The sequence below is a fragment of the Coccinella septempunctata genome, chromosome 1, assembly GCF_907165205.1.
Source record: "Coccinella septempunctata chromosome 1, icCocSept1.1, whole genome shotgun sequence".
Classification (NCBI taxonomy): Eukaryota; Metazoa; Arthropoda; class Insecta; order Coleoptera; family Coccinellidae; genus Coccinella; species Coccinella septempunctata.
Genome location: NC_058189.1, coordinates 32,163,645 through 32,190,915, shown reverse-complemented (window position 1 = coordinate 32,190,915; position 27,271 = coordinate 32,163,645). Strand labels below are relative to the sequence as shown.

At 36.7% G+C, this 27,271-nt stretch overlaps 2 protein-coding genes across 2 annotated transcripts in view; both read right to left on the bottom strand.

Annotated features, from left to right (window-relative positions):
• Positions 1-27,271, bottom strand: part of LOC123318284 — a 420,831-nt gene that overhangs the window by 307,395 nt on the left and 86,165 nt on the right. Inside the window, exon 2 of the mRNA XM_044904904.1 lies at positions 17,110-17,339. Coding sequence (XP_044760839.1) covers positions 17,110-17,339 — 230 coding nt within the window. The remainder of the gene's footprint in view (positions 1-17,109; positions 17,340-27,271) is intronic.
• Positions 20,904-22,679, bottom strand: LOC123318296. The gene is made up of 2 exons (XM_044904917.1): positions 21,692-22,679; positions 20,904-21,656 (listed from the first exon to the last, which is right to left on the bottom strand). Exons 1-2 carry the CDS (start codon positions 22,321-22,323, stop codon positions 21,596-21,598), a joined length of 693 nt encoding a protein of 230 aa, XP_044760852.1. The 5' UTR covers positions 22,324-22,679; the 3' UTR covers positions 20,904-21,595.

Here is a 27,271-nt window from a genome sequence, read left to right as displayed (position 1 = left end):
CGAACAAAATAATTTTTAAGCAGGCTCGAACATTGGCAAGAGAAAAGGATACAAATACGTATGGACACAGAGCGGAAATGTTCTTATTCGGAGGGACGATGCTTCGAGGATTATCCATGTTTTATCAGAGGCGGACTTGAGTCGTCTTTGAGTGGGATGTGCAGGATTTTTTCTTTTTTTTAGTTTATTTACACACATCGTAGAAGGATTCTGATTCATGGTAAAAACTTTGAATATTTATTACCAAAATGTTCGCGGACTTAGAACGAAGTTGAATAATTTCAAATTAAATGTTAGTTCAAACGATCACGATTTGTTATTCATCTCCGAGTCATTGCTGAACTCAAATATATTTGACAGTGAAGTAGTTGACCTTGAAGACTATTCAAACTTCCGTAGAGATAGAGCTACTGCCTCCAGCACTCGAAGGGATGGAGGAGGTGTGTTTGTGGCAGTTAAAAGTGAGCTTAAGCCTTCGCGAGTCGAGGATTTTCAAAGTGGCCCAGAGGATGTTTGGGTGAGGATTGTTATAAACAATGTGAAAATTTTACTTTGTTGTGTTTATATTCCACCATCTGATTCGGATGCTGCATCACTTTTCCGAGAAAATTCATCTCAGGTTATGTTAAGATTCAGGGACCATAATGTTCTCATTCTGGGTGATTTCAATTTGTCGGGCATAAGCTGGTTTAAAAATAATATAAGTGGTATTTGCGAGGCTACAAATGTCACCAGAAGTCAGGAAGAACTCATTGACACATTTTCATATTTGGGATTATTACAGTTCAATTCGATCACTAATTCCAGTGGTAGAATATTAGACTTGATTTTGTGTAACGCAGAACTAATAAGTAATGTTCATAGATGTGACATACCGGTTGTGCCCGAGGATGGATATCACCCCTCTTTGGAATTTTTTATGGAAATTAATGTTTGTGATTCGCTAAAAAATAACGATTCGATTTATAGGCTCAACTACAGGCGTGCTGAATATGATTTAATTAATCGTTCTCTTTCCGGAATTCCTTGGCCTGATTTAATTGATTGTGATGATGTTAACTTGGTTTTGGATACTTTTTACGAAATACTTTATGATGTACTCAATTGATCTTCTTGTACCAAAGATAAAAATGAACAAATGTTTTCCACCTTATTTCTCTTACGAGTAAATCAAACTGTTTATGATGGGAAAAAAAAGAAGAAGTTAAAAAACTGGTTGATGAAGAATTGAATTTGAAAGTGGACATAACTAAGGCGTATAAAATAAATCGAGGAACGAAAGTAGAGATGATAGTCGCTGAAATTGCAAGCTGGGATCAGAAACAGAATATAATGAAGGCAAAACAGAGATTGAAGGGGAATGATATTTTCATAGATAATGATCTGACTCTAAAGGAAAGACAAGTTCAAAAACAGATACTTGAAATAAGCAGAGTTGAAAAAAGCAAGGAGAAGAAAGTGAGGGTAGGATATAGGAAAATATTTATAGATGGAAAGCTTTTTGTATGGGATGATGACGAACAAGGGGTGAAGGAGAAAGAGTATGCGAAGATAAATAAAGAGGCTCACTCGTCAAAAAATTAGTAAAAAAAGGAGGATGTAGGACCATGGCAACGACCCAGCAGGAAAGGGAATCTGAATTTGGAGAAAAACTTTGCACTACACAGGGAAAATTTAGAGGAAGAGATGGAAATATAAACTCGTCGAGGAATCAGCAGAAAAGAACAGCAAAAATGGAGAAAAATGGGAAAAAGGAAATATACAAGATTGGGACATGGAATGTGAGGGGAATTTCGGGAAAGGAGATGGAGCTTTGCGGTGAATTCGAGAATTCTATGTTGGATATGTTGGTGATAACTGAAACTAAAAAGAAGGGAAATGGAAAGATGGCAATAGATGATAGGTATACATTGGTATGGAGTGGTGTACATCAGGATGAAAGAGCTAGAGGCGGAGTAGGGTTCTTGATGAAAAGCGAGGTGGAAGAAAAGTACCTGAATAAATGGGAAGCAATTAATGAAAGAATAATGGTAGTTGAAATGAGTTATGGGGGGGTGGTGGAGACGATCATAGGTGTTTATGGACCAAATGAAGGCGATAAAAAGGAGGAAAAGGATCATTTCTGGAATGAATTAACTTTGGTAGTGAAGGAGGCTAGAGGAACGATCTATATTGCTGGTGACTTCAATGGCAGGGTGGGAAAAAGAAGTAGCCAGCAAACAAGATGTATCGGGGAACACGGGGAAGATGTGTTGAATAGTAATGGAGAGCGATTGTTGGAATTTTGCGAGATACACGGATTCATCATAGGGAATACTTTTTTCGAACATAAGGACATACACAAGTACACAAGAGAGGTTAAGTCAAGAGGGGAAAGATCAATAATAGATTACATACGGATGGAGGAGAAAAACTGAAGTCAAATAAAAGATGTGAGAGTATACAGGGGGTTCGAAATATCGAGTGATCACTATCTGTTGGTTGCAAAGAGTAAAAAGTTGAATGGAAATTTTTCGGAAATGGGATCGAAGAAGGGGAGAAAGGAAGAGACAATAAAGTACTACAAACTGAGAGATAAGGAAGTTGCTGATCAATTCAGATATGAAGTGGATAAGAAACTGCTTGAAGAACTAACTGAAGATGCATACGACGACAGAAGCTTGGAAGAATTATGGCAAGCATTCAAGGAAGCGCTCATACAGTCCGCTATTAAAGTGTGTGGTACTAGGAAAATTGCGAAGTATAAGAGACAAACAAATTGGTGGTCTGAAAGTATCAGGATGGAAGTAAAGAAAAAGAAAAAGATCTGGAAAACCTGTCTGCAAGCGAGAAATGCAACAATAATGGAGGAATATAGAGCACAGAGGAAGAAAGTGAAAGAGCTGATACAAGAGGCGAAGCGAAAGAGCTGGTAAGAATTTGGCAATAGATTGGAGCTGGATAGCAGGAAGAACCAAAAATTATTCTATACTGCAATGAAGAGCATGAAAGGAGGAAAAGCGACAGAGTTAACTTTCAATATCAAGGATGAGAAGGGAAATATAATAAGGGATGAAGAAAAAGTTCTACAGAGATGGAAAGAATATTTCGAGGATTTACTGGGAGTGGAAGAAGAAACAGATAATACATTGGTGAACGAGGGAGACATTCAAGAGGAGGAAGAGGCAGAAATAGAGAGAGAAGAATTGATACAGGCACTGAAGAGTATGAAATTGGGTAAATCACCAGGGAGAGATAGAATAAGTGTGGAAATGTTGAGGAGTATGGGTGATAGAGGATTTGAAATACTTTGGAGGATTATTCGAAGAGTTCGGCAGTCTGAAGAAATACCAAAGGAATGGGAAGTAGGGTTACTGGTACCAATATACAAGGGCGGAGACAACAAAGAGTGCAAAAACTACAGGGGAATCACGTTGCTCAGCACAGTAAGGAAGATTTATGAAAAGATATTAGAGAACAGAATTAGAAAGAAGATAGAGAGCAAGTTGTTGAAATCTCAAAGTGGATTTAGGAAGAATCACAGCGTACAAGACCATATTTTCAGTTTGAAAGAATTGATGAGGCGGACTTTGGGAACAGATGGGGTTCTCTACCTGGCTTTTGTAGATATAGAGAAAGCTTTTGACAGAGTGATACGGGAGACAGTGTGGCATGCGTTAAGAAGGAGAGGAGTCAGTGAAAAGATGATCAGCTTGATAAAGAAGTTGTACGAAAATAACGTGAACCAGATTATACTGAAGGGAAGAATTTCAGAGAGTTTCACGACGATAAGAGGACTGAGGCAGGGAGGAGGATTGAGCCCACTATTGTACATAACCCTTATGGACGATATAATAGAGAAAAGCAGACAAAAAACTAAAAAGGTTACAGTGGGTTTTCATAGAATGGAAAGGATATGTGTTTCGGAGCTAGTGTTTGCAGATTATGTAGTAATATTGGCTAAAAGTGAAGAAGAATTGCAACAGAACTTGAATATCTGGGATGAGGTTATATCGGAGTATGGAATGAAGATGAATAGAGGGAAAACAAAGGTAATGGCTTTTAAATATCCCAATCCTCCTTACGAGGATTCTTGGTCTATATTGCTGTATCGATTCTAGTTATGGGTTTACTACCTGTGAAGGTTGTTTTGGGAAAACTAAAAAATCGTTCCTGTTCTCCTTCGGTGAATTATCCGTCTGGCTTATTGAGCGATATTGTGGGGTTGATTACTCATTTTGCCATGACCTTTTGTATTCTGAGTGCTGTGGGATTAGAAGTGGCATTACCACAAAAATTAAAAAGTTCTACAAATTATGTAAACTCTTGTATATATGTAGTGTCCTTGTAATATATTAATTAATAAGGACTGTCTGTCAAAGTGTATATCACAGAGACGCAAGATCTGATTGAATTTAGAACAAATCATATTGTACACAGATGACTGAAACAATATATTTGTTTTGGGCGTAGTAAGGTTGAACAAGCGTACGGGACTAGAACTTGGGCGTCCTACATGAAATCCTACTCTAGCGAGTAGATGTGCCATTCAAGGGTCCATGAAGGAACCTCAAACAAACAACTCCCTTCCTGACATCAAGCTTAACTGCACCGAATTTATTGAACAAAACAGCATGATCTTTCTCGAAAAAACTTCTCTGAACAGCCTCCATTAGTCCGAGAGCTGGCAACGAAATTCGGCAAAAGTTTTGTACTGGCGCATAATCTAATATGATTTAGTATTGAGGGTGTACATAAGTCAGCACCCACTCTCAAGGTCAGGTAGTGGAACACCTAGCGGCGACGCGCTTTGATGTAGGTATATGGAATTACAACACACTCTACAAGTATTTTGTAATGATTAAAAATTGTCACTAGTTCATAGAACAGAAAACTTGAAAAAGTGGTCAGATCTCATTTTAGTGAAACGCGGTGTGTCAGTACACCACATAAGTTGCTGCCTTGACGATGTTGTTTCAAAAGAATTGTATTGGCTGAAACTGCATTTACTGCTCAAATATCATATATTATTTGTGAATAAAATATTCAGACCACATATCAATAGAAGAGAGGCAGTCAGCAGTCACCCCAAAGTACTGATATTGTAATTTTATATAAATCAAAGAGCGTCGCCGTCAGATGTTCCACTACCTGACCTTTTAGCGTGGGTGCTGATTCATATACACCATCAAAACTAACTCATATTTAATTATGATCCATTACAAATCTTTTGCCCATTTTCGTCGCCAGCTCTCGGAATTTATGTCATTGTGATGTGTATGGCAATCGTATATTGGGTTCCAAGCAATGCATCCAAACTCCAGTTTGCTCGTCACAAATATATTGAACAGCAAAATCATGGTTTCCGGATCAGAAAATATCTGCTATTACGCACGATGAATTCATACATTCTTGGCCTCGTACCAAGTAAATCATTAACATGAGGAACAAATGTGAAACTTTGATCAAAACAACGCGAAGATCTTTTATCTCCGTTTTTTTGCTCAGGACGCTGCCATCAAGACTATAACTATACAATAAATAGTTCTTCTTCCTGGTGTACGTGGCGACATTGCACTCAAAAATGCTCAATGGTAGTTGATTTCTGCCACACCAAATCAAGAATGAGTCCACAAAGCACGCTGCAGGAAACGCAGTCTTCAATAGAGCCTATATCACCAAAGATTTTAAAATCGTCGGCATGAGTCCATGCACGAATAGGATTAATTAGATGCATCCTTACTTATTCAAACTTCCGGGAGTGGATAACTGGAGTGGAAGGCCTCTAAAATTCCCTGAGCGACTTTTTGTTCCAGATCGTAATGCGAGAGGTTTGGCCAATTAGTTTCGAACTGTTGTAAGTTTTGCTTCAGATGGATCTTAATGGTGGATCAGTTCCTGATCTGTCATTTTATATTCGATTAGCCCATGGTCAGAGATTGATGGTTTGGTCACCATTTCCCAATTTTTAACACATCTTCTGGAAGTTGCGTTGACCATTGTCACGTCCAGAACCCCTTTTTTTGCCCTAGTGACAGAACCAGGTGTTGTCCCCACGTTCTTGAGATAGTTCTTCATTCTACCAGAGTTCTGCAGGCCAGAATAATATCCAATTCAGTAACGTTATTAGTTCTCAGATCTAAAAATTCTTCAATCAGATTTACCATTCAAACTTTATGCCCTGGGTATGAAGCCCCCTGTTCGAACATTGATCCTTTGTATTTTTCACTTTTCTGTTCTTCGTTCACTACCACATTATTTTTGGCAGCGAAGGGAATACAACACAAGAAATTCTTTGAGATCTTTTTCTGGCAGAACTTTATCGAGCTTTATTGCGTGTATATACACGCGAAAAATCCTAATTGCAATATATGCGAGCTTTATCATTCTCAAAAACTGCTTTGGTCTTTGGAGGTACAAATGAGAGCTTTGGTTATTTGTCTATGCCATAAACTTCTTTCAGATGGAAGTAAGGAATTCGCATTGTGTCTCTTTATATACCCTGATAAAGTATGAATTCTGCAAGCGGACAAGATGTGCATAAGAGTTTTCGTCGATCACGGCTAGCCCTGCAAGATGTTGAGGTGACCACTTGCATTATATTCTTCTTATACTACCTAGTATTCTAGTATCTAGTATCACTCCATCTTGATGAACAAATCCTCCCGTTTCCGACATCAGCTCAGCCGACTCCAGAGAAGCAGAAGATTTTTACAGCAAGTCATGGTCTTTCAATCTCTTGAAATATATAAAGTATATGTTTACTCATATGATATTCGAATGAAAACTTCAGTTTTGCTTATCTAATGGCTTTCTAATATCTTTTGTTCTGCTGGCGTGATAGATTTTCCTACTAGCTTAAGATCGATTCATATGTCGGATATTAGCTTCTCCAAAGCACTCCAGCTCTTTGACTTTGATTTTATGATGAGCTACTATTCCCTTGAGCATTTCCAACTTTTTTGTATAATGTTGGTATTGCAAACTTTGAAACCCCTGTCTTCCTGCATTCGAGGAAAGTATATCCTTTGTATCGAAGAGTTACAGTTACAGTTTGTTCGGCGCATCTGTCGAATCCCCCAGACCTGCTACCGCAGCCAAAGCGGTCTATTGTGGCACACAAACAAGCTCAAAGAGCTAAACTTCTACCTCCAGTGCTATCTTCCAAAGGGAAGAGGTGATAACAGAGGAGGAGTAGTTCATGAGTTCCCCTAGAACCAGCCTGAGCGAACCTTGTCTGCCGCTGGGCAGTCACTGAGGATATGCTCAATGGTTTCGTCCTCCTATAAGCAAAGAGAGTCCTTGTATATCGAAGAGCTAGGATGCAGGCTACGATTCATATTCAAACTCTTCTATCGAACTCGAGAATTTAATTCGCCGTCCATTTAACTACCCTTACTCTATAGTAATTGACTCTCCAGACTGCCAAATTGTTCGTAGGATTAGCGTAGGATGAACTAACAACTGTGCAGTTAATGCATTCCTAATTTAAGTTATCTCCAGAGCCCCACTCTCCCACATTCATTTGTTATTAAAAAAAACGAAAATGAAATATATAATGTTTTTAAAATTATTACATAATCACTAAAGCTCTTCTTGACAAAAAGACACTTAAAGAGTGTTTGAAACATTCTGAAATACGATTCCCCAAGTGAGCAGTCCACAAATTAAGGATGATAGCCATCATAAATATAGAGGTGTTTTGAAAGATGAAATTTGTAATAACTGGAGCCAATGTTATAATACGATCACGTCATCGAGTTCGAATAATCCTACTGTACCAGATTCTAAAACATATGTGGCAACTACGCTGGATGCAACAACATGCTAATGGTGAAAGATTGAATAAAATTCGGACGCAGCATTGTGCTACATATGAAAACAAAATATACGCCGGACGCACTAATGGTAGGACCATGAAAGGACGCAATAATGTGCGTATATCAACTTCTTTATTAATAAAGATATTTGAGGTCTGAAACGACCAAACTACGTAATTTTTTGCGTAGATTAATATACTTCGATCAGATTCCACCTAGGTAGCGTATTTCTGGGAGACGCAATAAGGTTGCTTTTTGAAAGGACGCAATAAAGTATGCCAGATGTATATATATATATATATATATATATATATATATATATATATATATATATATATATATATATATATATATATATATATATATATATATATATATATATATATATATATATATATATAACCCTTTTTACCCATTGCGTGTAGGGTGTTGTGTGGCCTCTACATCTGAATATATTCCCTCCATTTCTTTCTATCCAATGATATGCGTCTAGCTTCCGGAATATTCGTTCCCCTCTTATTCAATATCTCCGCAATGACTTGTCCCCAACTTCTCTCTGGTCTTCCCCGTCTCCTCTTTCTGACATCTTTGGCATCCCAAATTCTCCTCGTTATTGTATCCTCCTCCATTCTATTCAAGTGTCCCCCACCATTCCAGTTGTCTCCTCTCAATAAATTCTACTAAGTTCATTAATTCGAAACGACCTATTGCACAGCAATAACACCTTCGACGTATAGTAGATCACCATAAACTTTAGTGTCCTAGTCAAAGCTTCATTTATTGCCGAAATTTAAATTTTTGTAAATTTCTGATAAATTGCAAATAAAAATATAGCAAATTCAACAGTCTTATTATTGAGGCCTCGGGTATTTTGATAATAGCACTCTGTTTTTACACAGTCACTGTTTTTTTGTAAATACACGAGGTGCAACACTGCAACACCCACGTACCTGACGTAAACTTCTTTCCCACAATTCTTCTTGTCAGCCGTTTTCATCCTGAACTTTTGAAGATGTTGAAGTTGCCGGGGAGTAAGATCTGCATCTTTAAATATATTCCTGGCTTTACCAATCTTTATTTTATTTTTTGATACTTTGTGAGCGTCATCCGGGCTAGAGAGGATGACCTTCAATGCAGCTGCTCCGTTTTTGTTTGGTTTTCCCACCCTGACGGCTCTGATAATATCACGCTCAATCGGGCCCATCAAAATGTATCCTTGGCTTCCGCAATATCTGATTTGTGTGATTCGAGCAAGTTATAGAGCATCACATTATTTTGCCTTCTTTGGCGCTCTTAAACTTCACCGATGATCACTTCATCGTCCTGCCCAGATGGAATCCGGCCCTTCAAAGAATCAATCTCAGCCTGCATCCACTGCAGAATCCACTACGGGCGTTAAGCTGGGAGATCACAGCCAGAGACAAACGAGACGGTTATCTTGGCATTGAAATCTGTCCCATTTTAAGGAATTCGTGCATCTCTCTCTTTCTTGTATTAGCTTCCATAAGTCTCTATTCGTTTAATTACGGGAAAGCATTTGTAGAGGTCGCCTCAGTAGGAAACATTTCCTAGTTGTCACATGCGTCATTTGACAATTTTAATATGACAGCTTTGAGGTTGTGTTTATGTTTACATGAGTAAAAATTCGCATGATTTTCAATTCTTTTCTGTTTAATCCAAGTTTCGAGGTTGACTTAGTTATCAACCTAAGTTCTGGAGTTATTTTGACAATTTGAAGATAATCTTCCAAGATAGCAAAATGCCAAGCTTGCTTTGTTTACTTTGTGGTTCAAAAATTGCATAATTTTCCCCGTAAAGGAAGTTAAGGTGGGTTAATATGTAATTATTGCTAAGGTTTCTCTGTTTCTTAAACCAAAGAACTAATAATTTCTTCCGTAAATCTTATAGAATGATGAGTAAAATAGTCATTATAAGCATGGTCGATCTATGAATGGAATCTATGGAATCTTTTTTGCAATGTGCTAATAATATTAAACTTTCAGATCTAAGGAATGGCAAGAAATACTAGGAATGAAATTCACGGGTGAATCTCTGCATTCATTCAAGATCTGCAATAAGCATTTTTTACCATATTCATATATGGATCTAAACAGATTTAAGCTTCAGAGATCCGCAGTTCCTATTCCGTGGCAAACCTCTGCAAGAACTATCAAGACACATGAAGTAAATATGGAATTTCATCTGTACAATCTGAAAAAGGTATTTGAAAATTGCGATTTTGTGTATACGCCTTCTGGCACGAAACCCTTCATATGATAACATCTCAACTCATTTTGCAGTTTTGTTTCTTGTAGTTGTTGAAAAATAGTTATAAACTGTTTCAGAAATTATGACTTAAGTGACTGAGGAAGCTTAGGATGACCCAAGCCCTAGCTCAAATACCCCACGTTTGGCCACACCGAGTATTAAGGAAGAAAATATTCCGAAATTTTGATGAACTTTTAATAATGGACAGTACTAAGAAAAAAGCAATTAATAAAAATCATTCATAGAAGGGAGAACAATCTGAGGAAGATTAAAACCTTATGTAGGGAAAATCCCAAGATTTAAAAGCTCTCACAAATGTGTGTGAAACTAGGATGGTATGTAAAATTGTGAAATTAATGAAATTAGAAAAGACAGCGAAATATATACCTATACCTATATTTGTTAATTATGGATTTGTTTTTTACTAAAATTGTGCTGGGACTTTTTTATGTTTGCAGTTGAAATATAGTTATGAATCTTATGGATGCAGTTTTACATTTCCTATTTCCTTAGTGAATAAATGAGAAACTTTGCATATTTGATATCTGAAAATTTTCCTTGATGAAAATTTGTCAATGAAGGCAATATTTATCAGATAGGAAATTTTCCGTTCGTCAAAAATTCAAAATTTCTCAAAACAATGTCGGCTCTTCGAACGGAATAAAATCGGCAATGCGTCAGTTCAAATTTCCCGCGCTTTTTCGAGATACTGCATGCAGCGCCTCTACAAATGCTTTCCGAAAAAATGGGAATGAGAGAGATAGAGAATTAGGATGTGACTTCATTTTAGCAGGTAGTTAACCATCTCGTTTGTCTCTGTCACAGCTTACAAGGCGTTTCAGGGCTAGGTCCTATCGTGGTTTGCCCGCTACTACGTTGTTTCGTGAGAAAAATGTAAATAGGGAGATTATTTTTCTCGATTATTGTTTTCGTTTCATCATTTATTTATATTATTGTTATACTATTATGTCATTAATTTTCTTCGAATTTGTTAGCGAAGCTGTGCTTCCCTAGCTTCCATGGTAAACACGCCCCTGATGAATATGCACAAGATGCAATGACATACGTTCGAAATAATGGTCGTCCTGATTTGTTCATTACATTTACCTGCAATCCAAAATGGGAAGAAATCACTCAACTGCTTCTTCCCGGACAAACATCAGTTGATCGACATGACATCACTGCACGAGTGTTCAAACAAAAAGTGAAGTTGCTAATGGATTATATTACAAACCATCATGGCTTTGGGGATACTCGATGCTGAATGTATTCAATTGAATGGCAGAAACGAGGCCTGCCACATGTAGTTGGGGAGCCGAAGAGGGAAATTCGGGATTTACTCAATAGTGTCAGATTAATATAAGGGGACATACCTTGGACCCTGTGGCGTACCTCTACCAAAAATTAGACCTGTATATAGGGGGAATTGTCTAGGACAGCCTGTCAGAATAGTAAAAACAAACGATCATTTTACATACACGAGCGTGTCAGATTAAGATATACAGGATGTTTCCTAATTGAATGTCAATATTTATGGGACTGATTTTTGGGCCCATTTTGAGGAAAAAACTTCAAAAAAAACGTTTAATACTACCTTTTGACATACGGGGTGGTATTATTTAGGCAGTCAGTGGTACGCCACTGACTGTATTCAACTATGAGCAAATTTGAACTCTTGAATTTTTTTAGTCTGACGCACAAGTTTCATCTGAAAAAATTGAATCTACGTATGTCCCTGCATGGTGATATTGTCATATGTATGTATTGAGGATATTGTTATGATCATGCAGAGAAACGGTTTCTATTTTATTAAGCGGAAACCGTGAATTGAAAAAACAAACAACTACAACCATTCTTAATTAAGTCTTCAAATTTTATTTGCCCTCTTCTAAATATTTCGTAATCGAGAAGCCGTTTCTTTATTTCATTTTCTCCGACGATGCCATCCTGCCTATACAGGGTCTTTCACGAGGAACCTCACCCATATTTATACGGGAAACTACTGAACGTATTTTCATGAAATTCAGCACTTATAAGTATTTCACGATGCTGATGAAATCTAAAATATTTTCAAGGCATGAGCACCTCCTGTTTTTCCGGAAATGACGTCAACTTCCGTTTTTCAAATTAGAACAACATTTTTTTATTGCAGAAATAGATTCCTTAAAAAATTTCAAGTTATTTTGATGTAACATTTTTCAGTTTTGGTTGGAAAATTCTCTCTGCGCGGGAAAATTCGAAAAAAAAATCGAAAATAGAGCTCCGCTGAAACAAGAATAACTTCGAGGTTTTTGGATGGAAAATTTTCATTTTTGGGATTTTTCAAGATGTAAGATTGATGTATCCACTTTAAAAATCGAAATCGCGATTCATGATACAGGGGGTGAAAAAATCGCTTTCAAAGTTAGGGATGACAAAATCGTGAAAAATCAATTTTTTCAAATTAGAACCCCATTTTTTATGGCAGATATTGAATCTACGTTAAAAAATAATGTGAGTGTATGCATCACACCCTTGCCCTAAAATGGATATTTTCTGAGTTATTCACAAAAAACTGTTTTTCGTCTTGAATTTTCAGCTATTTCTTTTCCCTTCACGCCAAAAAGATGAAATTTTCAGGAATTGTTACTTAAACCATGTTTTAGATTTTACTACCCTAATATGCAAGAGAAAAAAGTTACAGGTTGTTCCTAAATAGATGGCGAATTTTGATTCGAATTTGTATCGGAAACCTCTTTATTTCAACTAATCGGCCATCGGTTTTCTCTCCAGTGATAAATAAATAATTCCTTATGAACCATATGCAAAAACTTACCATGTTTTACATTCTTTTTTTTTAATGATAGATATCATTAATTACATCTGCCAAATTCCTCTTTATTCATTTTGTTTTTACTATTAATTTGGTGATAATTCGTATTAAGTTATAAAATCGATCACTATGCCTAATTTTACCAATGAAGATTATTTAAATCTCATTCTACTTCATGGAGAATGTAATAAAGTTGTAGATAGAACGATTCTCTAGTTATAACTGCGAGAGTTTGCCATGGTTCTCCTAATAGTAACTTGAAGTCGGTTTCAAGAAGGGGTGAAAAATCTACTGCATGGTTCAAATAACAGTTCCTGAAAATTTCATCTTTTTGGCGTGAAGGAAAAGAAATAGCTGAAAATTCAAGACGAAAAACAGTTTTTTGTGAATAACTCAGAAAATATCCATTTTAGGGCAAGGGTGTGATGCCTACACTCACATTATTTTTTAACGTAGATTCAATATCTGCCATAAAAAAATGGGGTTCTAATTTGAAAAAATTGATTTTTCACGATTTTGTCATCCCTGACTTTGAAAGCAATTTTTTCACCCCCTGTATCATGAATCGCGATTTCGATTTTTAAAGTGGATACATCAATCTTACATCTTGAATAATCCCAAAAATGAAAATTTTCCATCCAAAAACCTCGAAGTTATTCTTGTTTCAGCGGAGCTCTATTTTCGATTTTTTTTTTCGAATTTTCCCGCTCAGAGAGAATTTTCCAACCAAAACTGAAAAATGTTACATCAAAATAACTTGAAATTTTCTAAGGAATTTATTTCTGCAGTAAAAAAATGGTGTTCTAATTTGAAAAACGGAAGTTGACGTCATTTCCGGTAAAACAGGAGGTGCTCATGCCTTGAAAATATTTTAGATTTCATCAGCATCGTGAAAAACTTATAAGTGCTGAATTTCATGAAAATACGTTCAGTAGTTTTCCGTATAAATATGGGTGAGGTTCCTCGTGAAAGACCCTGTATAATTGTAGCGCACGCTGCGAAGAGTTTCATTATCATAGTCTCGATATTTTCGACTTTCTGGCTTTCTTTTGTAAAATCGCACGATTTTCAAGTAGCAATGAAATGACAATAAAAAATAAATTTCTACACCAAGGGCTAGTTGAACACGAAATAAATGTTCTGACGTTAGATTGTCAAATAAAATACTAGTCTCTTTCGAAAAAAAATGTGGCTATGTTACATTACTCATAGGATTCTTTGTGTACTAGGAAGTATACAGGTACATGAAGAATATAACTTACTTTTTTCTAAAGCTACACAATCACTATTAACCAACACAACAAACTTCCTGCGTAACATCTAATCTATCAATTGAAAAGTGTAGAAGCGCTCGCCTCACATACTTGTCTAAGATGTCTAAAACACTGGTGTGTGCACTTGTCACTTTTTGCAAGCATCAACATTTCAGAAAATCGGGGATATGGGATCAGTTTCGTGGCGGCGCCACCATGTCATTTGCTTCGTTCTATCCTTGTTCTACCAAAGGAAGTCCGATGATACTCTCTCGTTTTATTTTGTTTTGCGTTGATATCGAATGTCGATCAACGAGTTCAAAATATGAACCGGCCCATTTTGTCAGCTGTTAAGGAATATTTGTGATTTACAGTTTAATTTTCGTTGTAAAAACAAATCTGTCAATATTTCAACACTATCGAATAAGGGTTCGAAGGAGGATTTACTGTTCTTCTTCAAGATAATTGCCGTTTGACAACTTGAATTCGTGAGGGGGGTAATTCAATATGATTTTAATAAAACACAGTTGATTGGTCAAATATCCAATATATTCAGTTGACGGAAGGAGAATTTTAACTATATCTACTCAGGAAGAATATTTGAAGTAACAGACTCGAATAGATTTATGTATTTCTGATTCTCAATACATGCCCACAATTCACATTACGTATTTCCAATAAAGTTTCTTTGAAATATTGCTGAAGTTTCCATAAGACTTAGCTATATCGGTCCCGAATGTTCATTCATCTGATTTGGTTCTGTTTCAAATTCCAACAACACCGAATTCTTAGCTGTAGTTCTTGATCGTCCATACAGAAAATTGAATTTTCTGAATGACATGTTGAAGGATTTAATGTTCTACACCCCTTTCTCGAAACTTATACATTTTCACATACCAATAATCGCAACGTACATATTCGTACGTCGTAGGAAAGTATTCAAATTATTTTCAAATATCAAATGACAATGCTCTGTCAAATTCTAAACAGCGCTACCTACAGAGGGAAAAACGAAACTGATCCCATATCCCCACAAAATTAAAAACAAAATCGAATCAGTGAATACACCAGAGTTTTAGACATCTTATACATGACTTAAGCAGTGACGGCTGAAATTTTCAAGTTACCTCGCCGTTTTCAAGCAGCCCCGTTTTACGGTATAGAAAATCTCGAAAAATCATACATTATTTCACTCACCCCCTTCACAAATTTCTTTTCCGATTACTTCCCAAATCTTATCTTTTTTCCGAATATTTTTGGCCCTCATGAGGAAGATCATATAAGATAGGGTGCCTCCGAATTAACTCAATAATCTTTTCCATTCCAATGCTCAGACATATATGTATTTTCGGTGCGAATTCAGTGAATGGGCTGAATATGCTCTGAATGCGACCTGAGCTTCCGCGCGGTAAAAAAAAGCAGACAAATCGCAATGTAGACCATAAAAATTATGATAGTGTGAACTTGAGGCAGATTCAAAGGAAGCGACTGGTAACACGGTTGCGTCATGTTGAATGGTTCTGAAGCTATGAATTTTTCTGTGACTCTATGCACGACGCTAGTTTGACACAGAAATTGGCATAAGTCAAAAACTAAAGGAGATATGTCTATGAAACCAGCATGCATTATATCGACAATATAATATATAGTGGCAAATCCAAAATTGTGAAAAAAATGGCAAGACATATGTTTATTTTACTTTCGGTCATCCTGAATACATGTAAAAATATTTTCCTACTAGCGTTTCAAAAGTATAACTTTCCACACGCATTGACGTTTGCAGAGTAGTACTACCTATTCCAAAATCGTGCGGAAAAAAGCACGCAAATATTAGAGTCGCATCAATTATTAAATTTTGGCATGACTGTATGCGCCAATCATTTATTTATTTATTTATTTATTTCATCAATCAGGAATCCCAACAGGAGAACCCAATTACAGGGATTCACCAAATAATAGGTACATTAGAAAAAATTATGTGAACTTAATTCTAACAATCCACATTGAACTTAATCCTAACAACTACATATTTACAAAATCTCGACAAAAGGAAAAAAAAGCAAAATTACACTCAATAATTCCTACATAAATATTCATACAATTTCCTCCTAAAAACGAACAATGATGTACTGAATATATCAACGCTCTGAAGGTGCCAGTTATAAAATCGCATCAACCTCAAAAAAACCGATTGGTAAAACAAAGATGTACGTGCTCCAGGGAGAAAAAAGAGGTTTCTGCGACGACCAGAAAAAACAGAGACATTGAATAAGATTTCGCTGATCAGTGGAAAATCGAAGTGGCCATTTACAATTCGGTACAATAAAGTTTGGTCAAAAATTATTCTCCTATGCTCCAGGCTTATCATCTTATACAATCTGAGTCTAGCGCCGTAAGGGCACTCAACCTGACGACCGCCAAATCTATAATACAAGGTCTTAGTGAACTTTCTTTGGACTCTCTCTATCCGATCAATATATTTATGGTAAAAAGGAGTCCAAATCGGTGTGGCGTATTCAAGGATACTGCGCACCAACGAAAAAAAAAGAGTTTTCAAGGTCTCAGAGTTGCTGAGATATAAGATTCAAACGTTTCTCTATGCGGCTTTTCATTCGAGTTGAAGTTTCAAAGATGTTAATATTCTACTCCCTAGTAGGAACATAAAATTCTGCCATGTTTCTCTGAAAGTTTTTCATCGCTAGTAGGAAAAATATTGTTCCTAACTCATGAGAAAAGTACCTTTTCGCACTCGACAGCTTGACCAAACGACGCGGAGCGGAGCTGCAGTCTCTTGCGGGAAAGTATCACTCTCCATACTTGTTAGGAAAATAAATATTTCATGATATGGTCATTGTATGCCTATTGTTTGAGAAGTCGAAAGCTTGGATAGAAGTTATGAACCATGTACTTACCTCTGAGTCATTCTGTATATATTAGCATTATGTATGGGGTAAATATTGGTGGCCGAAAAATCTACCTTCACTTCCTTCTTAAACTGATGAGTTTGCATTTTGATCTGTAGGCTATTGGTAGTAAAACTAGGAAAACTGGTACGCATCAACTCCAAACCATTTTTTGGACCTTGGTTTTTTCGATAATTTGATTCTTCCTTTGTATTCAATCGGCTTGTTTCACGAGCTGTCGTGAAATGACTTTCCTTTTGAAATTTCGTTGTTTTCGGTTTTTCGACTATAGAACTATCTCTTACTGAAAATTAAGAGCCCAAATTATTATAATATCTTTATATGAATACTTAGGCCCGTATTAATAGTCAGTTCTCAAAACGGGTCTCAAGACCTATCTCAGTTGATACTTTCTCAAGATAGTGACAGCATCTCAAGATGACGGCTTATTAATAAACGCATATCAAGTCATTGTCAGTTTGATACTATCTCAAAAAACGAGACTTGAAACTCAACTTATGAATGTCTTGAGTAATGGTCTTGAGATATACTTGAGACTACAAAACGAAATTAGTATTTTTATTTTTGCTTAATATTTTTCAATACTGTGACTCACAATAAAATGTGACGAAGCAGGATTTTCGATCGCCCATCCAGTACACGTTGTGTGTACCTCATGTGAACTCCTGCGGACATTTGAAAGATCCTGGAGTCGTGCATGCTTCCTGCCCATCTTGTTACAATACCCAAAAATTCTGTATTAGGCCCAACAATGGCTTGGACATTAATTGAAAAGTCTGATTTTCTGTTGCGATAAACTTCATGAAATCGATTTCGTCGTAGTAGTTGACCACATCTTCCATGGATTCCATATTGACTTTAATAATTCCGATTTTTGGAAGCACAAAAGACAATTAAATTACTGTCAGTTCACAAAGCAAACTAACCCAACTTTCATTTCGAGATCATCTTGAGTCAGGGTTCGACCATACTCAAAATTTGACGTTCCCAAAACCTATCTTGAGATCATTCGAGTACTTGAGTCACATTTATTAATAAGCGCCTACTCAAGTGAGATCGCCGATTGAGACGTCATCTTGACAGAGTCTCAAGTCAAATTTATTAATCAGACTGATGTCTCAAGACGCTACTTAAGACATTCTCAATACTTGAGATCTGACTATTAATACGGGCCTGAGTCACAAAGAAAAGAGAATATTCAGTTTCAACGAGTTCAGTAGACTGAATTTCTAGGAATATATTTGTTTACGTCAAGATAATAAACCGTCACTTATTCAATCATATTTTTATTTATTTATTTATTTATTTACCAAAGAGAATACTAACGGGTATTTCAACCCAACAAGAGTACTCACAAGTCAAAAAAAAAAGTATTCATACAATGCATAGCACATCAAGCAAGAAAACGTTTCAATTTACATACATTACATTATAAGAACCTAAAAAGAGAACAAAGTTCAACAACAAAATCAATCCAAATTTATGCGGTGAATATATATATTCTAATTAATTTTTTACTTAAAAACTAAATACACACGCATAAATACATGTATGAACATATGTAACCAAATAAAAGAAATGCAACTAAGAAATGGAACGTGCAGCTAACCCATGCCTCAAACAGCGCTTGAAACGAATAAAAGATACGTTGAAAACATCGACATCGAGGGACTCAGTGTTGAAACCATTCATCAATCTACATAGAGGCGAATTCTGCGTGACATTTAATCTGCGAAAAGGCACGGCAAACATTTCCCTTGATCTGAGCCTTCTCTCAGGGAACCTCAACCCAATTGAGCCAAGAATAGATGGAACCGAAAAAATATTATTCAAAATTTTATATAGCAGACACATGTCGTTTATTTTCCTACGATTTTCCAAACTAATCAAATTGTATTTCAATTGGGCCTCTGAATAGTCATGATTTAAAATTTCGAAATTGTTCCGGAAAGCCAAAAACCTCAGCAATTTATGTTGTACACTCTCCAACCGCTTCACGTGACACTTATAATGAGGGTTCCAAATTGGTGATGCAAAATTTAATTTTGAAAATACAAATGAGTAGTAAATCGTCAGTATGGTCTTATTTCTTTTGAATAATTTACAATGTCGAAAAGCAAATCCGAGCATCTTATTTGACGACGAAAGAATACTATCGATATGCTCGTTAAAATTCAGTTTTGAGTCTAGAATAACCCCCAAATCGCGCACCGAGGAAACCTGGCGAAGGTGAAACTGTTCAATTGAATAATGGAAATTCATTGTCTTTATGTTCCGAGTGAAGGTGATCTTCAGGCATTTATCTAAATTAATGAAGAGAAAATTATTCTTGCAATAATCGGAAAACCTATTTACATCCTCCTGTAACAGAAAACAGTCCTGGATTGTCTTTATCCTCAAATATATCTTGAGATCATCAGCATAGATGAGAAACCTAGCATGGTGGAAACAGGAGGAGATGTCATTCAAATAAACAATGAAGAGCAGCGGACCCAAGTGGGAACCCTGAGGAACTCCAGACGGATTCGAGAAAATCCTCGACCTTCTTCCATTGACGCAAACAAACTGTGATCTGTTCAGAACATACGATTTAATCCATCTCAACAAAACTCCACAGATACCCACCTCAGCAAGTCGTCTGAGAAGTACCGAATGATTTATTTTATCGAACGCTTTTTTTAAATCGGTATAAATGGCGTCTATCTGGTATCGACATTCGATCCCCTCGTGGAGGTTATCAAAAATGTCAGCAAGTTGGTCTCCAGGTTTCGTCCCCTCACAAAGCCATGTTGATTTTCAATAATAAGATCTTTCACGTGATATGAAATGAATTTACAAACAAGCGACTCAAAAATCTTGGGAATGGTCGACAAAATAGCGATAGGTCGATAGTTTTGGATTAGGTCCTTTCGGCCGTCCTTATGAACGGAAACGATCTTAGAGAGCTTCCAGCAATGAGGAAAAACTCCACTTTGGAGGGACCGATTGAAGATAATGGCAAGTGGCAACGACAATGAGTCGCAGCCATTCCTCAGCAATATGGGTGGAATCTCATCCGGACCTGGACCCTTGTTTTGATTTAAAGTTCGTAAGGCCTCCGTTACACTCTCCTCAGAAATAGTAACCTCATGCAAATAATTACTGTTGTATTTATTATCGACAATTAATGTCTAGATTTTCATCCGAACCAAAGACAGGCTCAAACACAGAGCTGAAAAAGTCAGCAAAAAGGTTGGAAATCTCTTCAGGTGAGGAGGCCTCAACATCGCCTTTCCTCATAACAGATGGAAACTTGCTATGGCATTTTCTATGAGAAACAAACTTAAAAAATCTGTTTGAGTCATGTGGTAGTTCCTGCTCTATCGTATCCAAATAGCGATAAAAATCTCTCGAAATCAACCTTTTCGATAGAGCCCTGGAATGCCTGAACTGGTCATAATCTAAAGGGTCTTTGTAAATTTTGTACCTACTATGAAACTTATGCTTCCTTCGAATAGTACGAATTGTATCTTTTGAAAAATAAAAGGGAAAATTTTTATTTATGTTTAATTGAGGTATGTGTTCCGAGATCAACCCTCTCAATATGTTATAAAAGACGTTCACACTGGCATTAACATCAACATTCTCCAAGAGACCACGCCAATCCACTCTTAGAAGCGCAGCATTCAAAGCCTGGTAATCGCCCCTCCTGAAATTAAAACCCGAACATCTAGATTTTCTCAAATAGCGGTGTGCGTTAACGTCCAATAAAAACTCTACTGACGGATGGTGATTATCTTCATCAACAAGAGGAGCATCACATCTCCTTACATTATTCACTCTCATCTTGTCACATAAAATCAAATCTAAAATTTTATTATTAAAATTACGTATACTATTGAATTGCTTCAGTTTTGAAAAATTTAAAGTATCAATGAAAAATGCATATTTGTTGTCAACATCTGTGGTATAAAGTACATTATTCGATATATCGTTCACCCACTCCAAGGACGAACAATTAAAGTCACCACACACCAGTAATAAGTCTTGATCCCGAATTTTCGACCTGTTGGATTCCAGCTTACCGGAAAAAGCTGCACGTGCCTCATCGTCGCCCGGAGCAATGTACACACAAGAAATGTAGACCTTTCTACCGTTAATGTTCAGAACTACCCAAATGTCCTCTCCGTCACTATTGAACTCCGGTACAAGTTTCGCATTTAAGTCATCGCGTACAATTATCAACACCCCGCCACCATCTTTTTTCACAGATCTAGAAAGGTCTCTATCTCTTATTCTAAAAATGCTATAGTTATCGAACATTAGCTCATTATCGAATATACTGAGGTTTAGCCACGACTCAGTCACCAGTATCACATCGAAAGAATTATTTAATAAATTTACTTTGAATGTGGATAGTTTTGTACGTAACCCACGTACATTCTGATAAAAAACGTGGAGCGCCATGGTGTCCGCTATTATATTCGTGAAGTGAATGAATAAACTTAGATGAGCTTGGTTAAGTCGGGCTCACCCTGTATGTGCACAATTCTCGCGGTGTCAGTTTTTCTCATCAGGATGTTTCCATTTTGGGTCCACACGTATTTGTAACCTTTTTCCTTGGCAGCTGCGCGGGCTGCTTTAAAAATTATTTTATTTCTGGTAGTGAGATGTTCGTTTACAAAAAATCTATTTGACAGTCCATCTATTTTGAATCCATTTTTACCCTCATTATTTCTTTTCACTTTAATTGCGGACAACAATTCATCCCTCTTCAATTTGGAAACAAACTTGACGACTATATTTTTCGGCTTATCCATAATTTTTGTGGGTACTCGAACCACAGAAGACACTGCAGAAGGGTCCACTACTATGCCCACGTACTCGCCGATCCTCCCCACAATACTGTTTAAATTTTCATTCTTTGTTTCTGGTATATCTGTAATTTCCAAATTATTAATTCTCGAATTTTGTTCAACTGTGTCCAATCTGAAATGTATATTGGATATTTCCTTCTTTAGGAGCTCATTTTCAGCCCTTATTTGATTAGCGAGCTTAAAGACATCATCTAACTTGGTCAACTTGCTTTCGAAATCGGTGATTTTGTCGGAAAAAAAAGTTACGGAATTTTTCAGTTCCCTGATGTCATTCCTCATAGTAGATACCTCGGCTCTCACCAACATCATTAAGCGCGATTCGTCGGTCTTCAGCGCACCAACCTCGCTCCCAACCTCGTCTCGATCGGAGAGGGAAGTTCCTGCTACAGGCGAGAGGGACACGCGAGCCATCGACGAAGAAGCGGCATCGGCCGCAACTCCGCCGCGACAAGTCACACATTCCCATCTAACTCCCGGTATGTTGGTTATCAGTGAGATTTGGTTTTTTGCAACATCCGAACACCGGCTGTTGGCGTGAAAGAAGACACGGCATGTAGTACACTGAATCCCCGGAGATTTTCTGTTTAGGGAATTTGTGCAATTTCCACAAGTAGGCTTTGCTCCAAGAACACAACGACACCACTCACTGAACCACCAAAGTCCCAGCTACAAGAGGATGAAAATTTTAGGCTGCTTAGTGTGCCGATTGTACGAGAAAACAATTAAAATAACGAGAGCACTATATAAACGTCTAGCTTCTAGCAATTCTCGAATCTAATTATTATATTACAGAGATTGATTTTTTGTGTTATCGTCCATTTTCTTAAAAAAGTAAATACGCAATAATTGAGTTTTCCAGTAAGAGGTGGTTCAATTTGTTTACCGTGCCTTGAGTGAAAGCCTTGAGAGAATAATCACAACAGCTTATCGAGTTAGAAGGGAGATATAGGAAAGGTTCGCAAGTCGAGATCGGGAATTCTCGGATGCGTCCAATGACGTCACACTAGCGCTCATTGGCGAAGATAGAATAGAAATTTCAACTTAGATGTAAACGGACGAAATGGGAGGTTAGATGTACATCTTTAAGCAGAATGATGTGATCCGTAGAGAAAACGTTGGTTTTTACCGTATTGCATCAGAAACTTCTACATCCAGAGTTATTAAATCGAATTTATCACAATAATATCTGATACAGTTTACGAGAACAGTTAGTGCAGACATTTAAGATTTGAAGTGAGTAGTCTAACTCCAGGGTAAAACAAACCTTGTTATAGTGATATGGTTGGTAACAAAGAAGAAATTAATGAATTAATGACTGTTGAAGCAATAACAGGTGACAATAAAAATAGCAATGGAGAAATAGCAACTCCCCGAATCCTTGTACAAAATTATTGGGGTTTCACTTAACTTCTTGAAAAGGCACGATGCAATCGGTCGAAGTGATGGTGTGAACTCCAGGTGACTGATGACAGAACCTCGTGGTTCTATTGTACAAAGGACGAAGAAATCTTCAATTTCTTGAATTTTGAGAGAATTCGTCGATCTGACAGTGTTCCAGCTTCAATTCAGTAACCCTAGCTTCACTCGTGCTATATATTTCCGCAAGAAATTCTAGTTGGTAGATAAATCCTCAGTCGCTCAGAAAATAAACAAAGCTAATCCAGCATGAACCGTAATAATTATTGCCAAAACTAATAGGAATTATCGGCTTGCAAAAAAACTCCAAAATCCAGCCTTTATTCACTCCGATGTTGTATGCGTTAAATTTCAAGAAGAACGAATTGATCTCAACACGCGAATATTAGCTAGATTTCATCGACAAAAATCTTCAAATCACTTGCGTATCAACACTCGATAACTACAAGGAATTATTAAAGAAATTCAGAACTACCACGAAAAAATGTAAACTAATCTAAATGGATAATTTTTTATACTCGAGTAGAGAAATCTGAATAGGAAACTTTTGAATAACCTGGAAAATTACTTCAATATATAATTTAAAACTTCCATACCGTAACAAATATCATAATATGCACTAGCTTGAGGTGAGTTAATGTTCGTTATCTTCTTTGGCTAAAGTTTGAATGCCATCAGTTGTCGATTTCAAAAATATCAATCCGAAGATGAAATTCATATGATGCAGTGTTTGGGCATGGGTAAGTCTCAAAGGAATTAACAGATAATTACAAGAATGTTAAATTCCTCAACAAAAATCATCCTGCATCAATGGAAATAAAAGGAGTTATGGAAGTTTCAAGTCAAGAGCAACTTCACCTCTGAACAAAAATTTCACATTAATCAAATTAATTAAATTAACAGGAAAACTGGCTCGTATTTGTGGCAGTTTATCTTAATACTTTGGTATACTTTAAGTCGTTTGGATTCAGATGAAACATTATATAAATTTACTTGCATTGAATATGTTCGCTACCGAATGACGTATTATGGATTTTAGAATATCAGGGTAACTATTTGAATGAGCGGACCTAAATTCTAAATAACTTTTCCGGAAACCCTGTCTTCTCTTTTTTTCAATCACTCTCGACATTTTCGTAATAAAAATTGATATTAGTTGTGGCAACGGCGTTATGACATCCACGACATTTCATAAGTGCAAACCCTACTCTGTTACAAAAACTTGAGAAAATTATTTCATGGCCAACCGAGTGCTAAAATAAATGTGAATGGAGTATAGAAGAGTAAATAAAGCAGTGATTTGTTAATAGGCGTGATCATTCTTTATTATTATACCGCTGGCATCATTTCTGCCGTGATCTGAACGCATCCCAGACTTCTCGATTCGTCATACGCCTGTTTTTCGCAAAGCGAATCGGCGTATTGAATTAGGGATAATATGGGACATATGCTATTGTCTTCGTCTTGGTTTCTATCTGGAGGGGATTGAATCGGACACCGTTTCATATTGGGTGGCGCTCTGGGTAAATGTATAGTACCCAGTAGAACATGCCAATATTGAATAAATTTCCATCAATTCATAACGTTCTCCAACGTAGAAAAATGCTATGTTGCTCTGATGAGGCCAAATGAGGCCGAAACCATGGCCAGCATCTGCTTTTCTTCGGTTGAGCGTACTCCATTTGGGGCCTTGACGATGGCAAATTGGCTACTTCAATTCAGATCGTAACACTTGTTGATATTCATACCGTCGGTTGGTATGCATCTGAATCTATCCTCATTATTAAATTACAATATCCGTATTTTGGGAGACTGCTGACTGCCTCTGTTCTATTGATATGCGGTCTGACTATTTTATTCTCAAATAATACATGATATTTGAGCCATAAATGAATCTCAGCCATTATAAATCTCTTGAAACAACATCGTTAAGGCAGCAACTTCTGTGGGGTACTGACCCACCGCGTTTTACTAAAATGAGGTCTGACCACTTTCTCAAGTTTTCTGTTCTATAATAGCTACAAGTACATAAATTAGGTCTTTATGGACGAGTCCAAAAATTTATGGCAGAGCGACCAAAGCGAGTGAGGCCAATAACTTGGGCAAGTCCATAAAGCCTGATTATGTACGAATTGCATAATAGCTATTTATGTAACAAGTACATAAATTAGGTCTTTATGGACGAGTCCAAAAGTTTATGGCAGAGCGAGCAAAGCGAGCGAGGCCAATAACTTGGGCAAGTCCATAAAGCCTAATTATGTACGAGTTGCATACAAAGCTTTATGTTCGACTGCAATGCAGAAATTTTATTTTCTGAAATGGCTTATCACTGAAAAACATTAAGTGTTCTTTTGATTATCTTACCTTAGTAACCAGCGACCTTAGCAACCTTAGTAAACACAGTTGTTTACTTCCTTAATTTTGTGACAAACGTCACAATAATCCAAAAAATGGATAGTGCTGGAGAAGAAAGCGTAGAAAATTTAGCCGTAAGCGACAAAGAATCTCTCTTAACCATTAATTTTAAAAGTGCTTATAAAAATATGTACGCAGCCTATAACAAGTCCTGTAAAACGAAGGAAATTGTAGAATCAACAGAACACAGTATTCTGGCTTATTCAATAGTGAATTGAAAGCTCACAAAAGTTCTTCGCTATGGACTACATAGATGAATCGGAGAGTACTAAAATAAGTGTTACCACCAGAATATTGGGCCAAGAAGTAGTTGATGCTAGCATCAAGAGTATTGCAGATCGAAAAGTGTGCTTTCACTTCGAGCTCGACTTCTCCAGGATTGCATTTTTAGGATAACAAAAAATGTGTTTTCAATATTCACTACCACACTAATGCTTAGAAAAGTTATTCATAATTTCGTTTTAAAGTCAAAGTTCAATTTCTCTTCCTTGAATAAAGTGTTATTTGCATCTAGTATATTCATTTGACAGAATGATAGTGACCGTTGAGTCCAATAAAGTGGTGTCCAATGAAGTAGTCAATTATGGACACTAAACGAATTCATAAATAAAGTGTTTATGATTCAGTCGAACATAAAAAGCTTTATGTTCGAATGCAATGCAGAAATTTTATTTTATGAAATTGCTTACTACTGAAAAACATTGAGTGCTTTTGATTTTCTTACCTTAGTAACCAGCGACCTTAGCAACCTTAGTAAACACAGTTGATAACTTCCTTAATTTTATGACAAACGTCATAATAATCCAAAAAGTGGATAGTGCTGGAGAAGAAAGCGTAGAAAATTTAGCCGTTAGCGCCAAATAATCTCTCTTACCCACTAAATCTAAAATGGCTTATGAAAATATGTATGCGGCCTATAACAAGTGGTGTAAAACGAAGAAAATTGTAAAATCGACAGAAGACAGTTTTCTTGCTTACTTCAATAGCGAATTGAAAGCTCAGAAAAGTCCTTCGCTATGGACTACATAGATGAATTGGAAAGTACTAAAATAAGTTTTGCCACCAGTATATTGGGCAAGGAAGTAGCTGATGCTAGCATCAATAGTATTGCAGATCGAAAACTGTGCTTCCACTTCGAGCTCGACTTCCTCAGGCATGCATTTTTCAATAACAAAGAATGTGATTTTAATATTCACTACCACACTAATTCTCAGAATAGTTATTCATAATTTTGTTTCGAGGTCGAAGTTCAATTCTTCTTCCTTGAATAAAGTGTTTTTTGCATCTATTATATTCACTTGACAGAATGATAGTGACAGTTGAGTCCAATAAAGTGGTGTCCAATAAAGTAGTCAATTATGGACACTAAACGAATTCATAAATAAAGTGTTTATGAATCAGTCGAAATAAACTAGTTGAGTGACTATTTTCAAACATTGCAAAATACTTGTAGAGGATGTTGTAATTTTATATACCTACATCGAAGCGTGTTGCCGCTAGGTGTTCCACTACCTGACCTTGAGAGTGG